General features: G+C 52.6%; 1 protein-coding gene across 1 annotated transcript; it reads left to right on the top strand.

Annotated features, from left to right (window-relative positions):
• The first annotated feature begins 331 nt into the window (after positions 1-331).
• Positions 332-4828, top strand: LOC139042682 (rhox homeobox family member 2-like). The gene is made up of 2 exons (XM_070502413.1): positions 332-4165; positions 4330-4828. The coding sequence occupies exons 1-2, from the start codon at positions 4048-4050 to the stop codon at positions 4704-4706; spliced, it is 495 nt and encodes a 164-aa protein (XP_070358514.1). The 5' UTR covers positions 332-4047; the 3' UTR covers positions 4707-4828.
• The last annotated feature ends 426 nt before the right edge of the window (positions 4829-5254 follow it).

Genomic DNA, 5254 nt, shown 5'->3' with positions numbered 1-5254 from the left:
GTGTAGACACAGCAAAACTTACATCCTAAAAAAAAAAACTGTAAAAAGTCACCTTGCAGGCAAGTGGGGAATTCTGAATACAGACGACTGGGTGATGATACCAAGGGAATACGGCACCAATCATGCGCCTGGACGGCACTGTGGTTGTGTTGGAAAAGCCTATCTTTTTTAGAAAGTGCACACACATAAAAATATAGAGATGAAAAGACATATTGTCTTGAGTTTCTTTTAAATTATCACAACAAGAGGAGAATGAATGGGAGGGGAGGAGGACGAAAGCGAAGAAAGAAGGAAGAGAGGGTGGGAGGGACAATGAAAGAGGCTAGACGAAGCAAGTTTGACAAAAGCCTGATAAATATTGAAGCTGGATGATTATTTTTATGGGGGTTCATTACAATATTCTTTCTACTTTTGTGTATGTTTGAAGATTTCATGATAACAGGTATTTTTAAAAATGAAGAGGCCAGCGCCATGGCCGAGTGGTTAGGTTTGCCTGCTCCGCTTCTGAGGCCCAGCATTTCACCAGTTTGGTCCTGGGTGCAGACATGGCCCCGCTCATCAGGCCATGCTGAGGCAGTGCCCTACGTAGCACAACCAGAAGGACCTACAATTAGAATATACAACTATGTACTGGGCAGCTGTGGGGAGAAGAAAGAGAAAAAAAAAGATTGGCAACAGACGTTAGCTCAGGTGCCGATCTTTAAAAAATAAATAAACAAATAAATAAAAAGTCAAAACCCTTAACACAATTGACAATAATAAAAATCACCCCCTATATTTTTACTGGTAAAATTAGCAATGTATCTTTCCATACTTCATTCTAGCTTCACAAGAATTCCGGGAATAGCAAGACATGGAAACAACCCACGTGTCCATTGATGGATGAATGGATAAAGAAGATGTGGGGTATACATACATATGTATATGTATGTATGTATATTTACAATGGGATATTATTCAGCCGTGAGAAAAGAGAAAATGCTGCCATTTGCAACAACATGGACGAATCTCGAGGACGTTATGCTGAGTGAAATGAGCCAGGCAGCGAGAGACAGAAAAAAAGAGAAAGAAAAAGTATTCTGTGAGACGATTATCTTTAGCCATTAGTAGTAGTAATAGCAGTCACCCTATTTTATCGTTGGGACACTGAAGCTCAGAGAGACGATGAGGCTTGCTCAGTGTCACGTGACAAGAACATGGGGCCGAAGTTCTCGCCATGAGGAGGAAACAAGAAGAGCAATGCTGTGCGCTGAATCCCACTTCAGGTGTTCCAACTCCCAACCTGGCTTCTTTACTCAAACCCCTGGGCTTCGGTATTTTGGCAGGGGGATGGTTAGTGCCATCACGCACCCCCTTGATAATCTGAGGGAAGGCGCGCACACGCTTAAAGTCACAGTACGGACAGATTTTACATTCGAGTTCCAAGAGACTCACGATCTCCCTGGTGGCCAACCATGGCCTCCAAATCAGGAGCCCCACGTCCAGACAATGTGCCCCACCCCAGTCACTGCAATGAATGGAGCCAGGTAGCACCCTAGACTCTCCCCCTCTCCCCCGCATCCTAAGACACTGCTCTCACCAAGTCACTGCCGCTGACCAAAACACTTACAGTGACCCACGCCCAAATCCAGGCATTCGAACTCCTCCCATAACTTTGGCCCCAACCCACCTTTCAAACTAGTTCTCACCCACAACAGTGTTGTCTTCAGGCTCTCCCTCCAGCTCCCCCTCAAAGTCACGTGTTACATGCACTCACTCTGCTGGCCACTCTGGCCGTGTGGGGGTTCCCTGAGACAAGCTTGCACTTGGTTCCTCCTCGGGCAGCTCACGCCACTTCTTGTAACCGGGATTCCCTGCACAGCTCAGCATCTGCCAATGCCTGACCCATCCTGTGAGGTGCAAAGGACACCCTCTTCCCCACAAAAGCCAAACCTGCTGCTACCACGGGGTGCTGAGAACAAAGCGTCTTGCAAGGTTTGAATCCTGGCGCACTTCCGCCGAGCTGTGTAACCTTGGGGAAGTCAGTGAACGTCTCTGAGCCTCCATTTCCTCGGTCAGGAACTAAAGACGGTGATGGTCCCCTCCTCAGGGGAGGGCTGGAACACACTGATTAGCCAGGCCCTGGTGCGCGGTGAGCTCCCACATGATGTCGCCAGCATGAGCAAGCACAGCGATGTGCCGCTCCACAGACTGTCATATCCACTCGGGAGCAGGGACTACGCTCCATGTCTGGCACCTTCAGTCACAGTGTGGGCTCACGTCCGGACTGACCCCACTCGGTCTTGATCCCTTAACTCCGGCATCAGCTCAAGATGTCTGAGCCTTCACCATGGGCCTTCCTTGTATTACTTCATGCAAATTTCACAACACCACAGAGGAGGTACGGTCACGGTCCCCATTTTACACATGCGGCACCTGAGGCACAGAGAGGTCAGCTAACTCCCCCGGGGTCACAGAGCAAGTAAGTGGTGGGGCTGGGCTGCCTGCCTCCAAGCTGTGGGGCCTCCTGCTCCTGGGTGGGCCAATCCGCCTCCCCAGATGGTGAGAACCGACGGCGCCATGGCCAGCTGGGCCTTCTCAGCCCTCCCCACATGGCTGCCCTGCATACGCAGCAGCCGACATGGGCTTCTTGCGTGAAGCGTGTATATCTCCAAAAAGACACGGTAGGGACGTTATTTTCACAAGAAGACATCCTCTCCTCGGTGCCCACACTCAGATGATAAGCATCTCGATCTCCTCTCACGGGCCCTCATGAAAAATAACTAGGAAAAAGATGGAAGTAGGAAATGGGAGGCAACAGGGTACGGTCATTCATAAAGTCCTTTTAAATCGTCTCTATTAATCTTCTCGCAACCGCGTGTGTTAGCTTCTATTGTTGTCTCCATTTGGCAGATAAGAAAACTAAGACTAGGGGAGAATAAGCAACTCAGGTGAGCGTGGGGGCCCCGCGCAGGGCACCCCAAAGTATCCCACAAGGGCCTATGGATGATTTTGAATTAAAGGTAAGAAGCTTCGAGAAGCGGCCAATGCAAAAAGGGGATTTCCCCCTCCTCTTTCTGTTTCCGCGGAAAGCAGGAAATAAATCTCCCATGTGGAAGGTACCCTCCCGCCACCAGGCGACGGAGACAGCCTGATCGCCGGAGCTAGGGAATTCGGGGCCAGGAAGCCGGCAGACACAAAATCCGTTACTTCGACTAATTTGCTACCTCAAGCCTAAATTCTGCTTAAATTCCTCACTAATTACACACCCCAAACCTAAGCTTCTCGGTCCTGACATTTTCGCACAGATTGTTTCTCTGTGTCAAAAGATCTAACAAGCAGCCTGCTTTGCCCATCTTGGAGAGCATCGTTTGTTTGATCTCCAATGTGGACCTATTAAATTGGCTTTTCTCCTGTTAATCTGGTCTCGTGTCAATTTTATTCTTAGTCAAGAGGGGTAGAAGGGGGAATTTCCCCCTGTCGGACCAGACCCAAGGCCAAGCTCCTGTTCCTGGAGTCCCGGGGAGTATGGCGAACTCTGACTTCAGCCTCATTGCAAAAACTCAGAGCAGGCAACCTCCTGGCCAATCATACTAGTTTACTATTCCCTGCCTACGACTGGATGCTGGATATGGAGGGCTGGGCCAAGAGAGATCCTCCAAACATCTCTCCAACGTCTACGGAGCTAGCGTGGGTTCTCTCGCTTCCCCTGCACAAATCGGCTGGAACGATCCAACGCAACCCCTTCTTCCTCTGGAAAGACAACCCAAGAGGTCGGGCGTAGTCGGGCAAAGGGCAACCCGGAGTCCCAAGTTCTGTCCTGGCGCATGCTCCCTACCAGCGCCCTCCTTGCAGGCACACCCTCCCATTTGATGGCCACGCCCCTGCCGTATGGGCACCTCAGCCCGCCCAATCGCCAGCAACTGGTGGTGAGCCCACACACGGCGCCTACTCAGACACGCTCTAGTCCGACTAGCTGCTCTAACCTGCCTAGACGCTCTGACCTGACTAGACGCCCGAAGAGCCTTGAAGGAGCCGGGTCGCGGGCCGCCACTCCAGCCTTGAGCCATGGATCCCAGAGCAGAATCCCCAGAAGCACACGGCCTCTTGGACAGCACTCGGGACCTGGAGCCTCCACAGCAGTGCAGCGACGAGGGAGACGACGAGGACCGGGAAGAAGTGCATGGTGAGTGGTGGTCGGGACAGGCCCTTCGGCCAACTCCAAGCAAGGAGCGTGGCCTGGGAGAGGCGAGCGGACAGGACACCCCTCCGATGCAGCCCCTCACCCCCTTCTTCCCAAGCCTGGGCTCCAACGCCCTGATCTTTCTCTTTGGGATTCCTCCTTTGCAGAAGCGAAACGTGTGGAGATCTCGCTTAGCGCAGACGGAGGAGAAGAGGAAGAAGGGATACAGGCCGAACCTGAGCAGGAAGCAGCAGCAGCAGCCGCACAAGGAAAAGAGGCAGGAGACGGAGCAGGAGAAGGAGAAGAAAAGGACGACGGCGCCGTTGGCGCTGGAGCTCCCGCGAACCGCGAGGCCGGCGGCGATGGCGGCCGAGAAGCGGGAGAGCAGGGGCCGGAGGAGCAGCCCCCGCAGGCCGCCGTCGAATGTCCGCAGCCTGGAGCCAGGCGGCAGCCGGGCCGCCGCGCCACGTTCACCCCGGTGCAGCTGCGGGAGCTGGAGGGCGTTTTCCGCCACACTCCGTATCCCGAATTGTGGTTGCGGTAAGCCGATTGCTCTGCTTCGCGTCGTTTCCAGGCAGCATGTGGGGCTGGTCCAGGGCGGCCTTCGGCTCTCTCACAGGTCCCTCTCCTCCCCTCCCTCACGAAGAGCCACCTAGGGGACTCCAGGCTGCCAGGGCCCCCGCCCCTGCCCTTGGGTTCTAGGGTTGGGGTGAGGGCTGTGCCTCTTGGGAGTCAAGGTAAATGTTTTCATTCAGGATTTCAATAAATCGAGGCAGGAAACTTTGGCTGCCGCCTTTAAGATAGAAAACGTTCGGTCGGGACCAGGCCAGGGATAAAAGTGAGTAGCGTGAGGCAGGGTGAAGCAAATGCCGGACTGGATCGTGCCTTTGTTTAACGTTTTGATCATCTGTTGTTCACGGATTGTGTTTGCCTTGATTTTCATAGTTTTAAACGCTGCGTTTGAAAGTGATTGATCTTGATTAGCGATTTTTCTGCATCCCCTTAAATCCTGTTCTTGAGAGAAAACTGTCCGTAAAGCAAGCCTCATCTGAGATACTAGGGAATAGTGTACCCGAGTGGGGTGGGGAGCTG

Source organism: Equus asinus, chromosome X (genome assembly GCF_041296235.1).
Source record: "Equus asinus isolate D_3611 breed Donkey chromosome X, EquAss-T2T_v2, whole genome shotgun sequence".
NCBI classification, from domain to species: Eukaryota; Metazoa; Chordata; class Mammalia; order Perissodactyla; family Equidae; genus Equus; species Equus asinus.
Note: the sequence above shows the minus strand (reverse complement) of the source record. Positions and strands in the feature narration are given on the sequence as shown.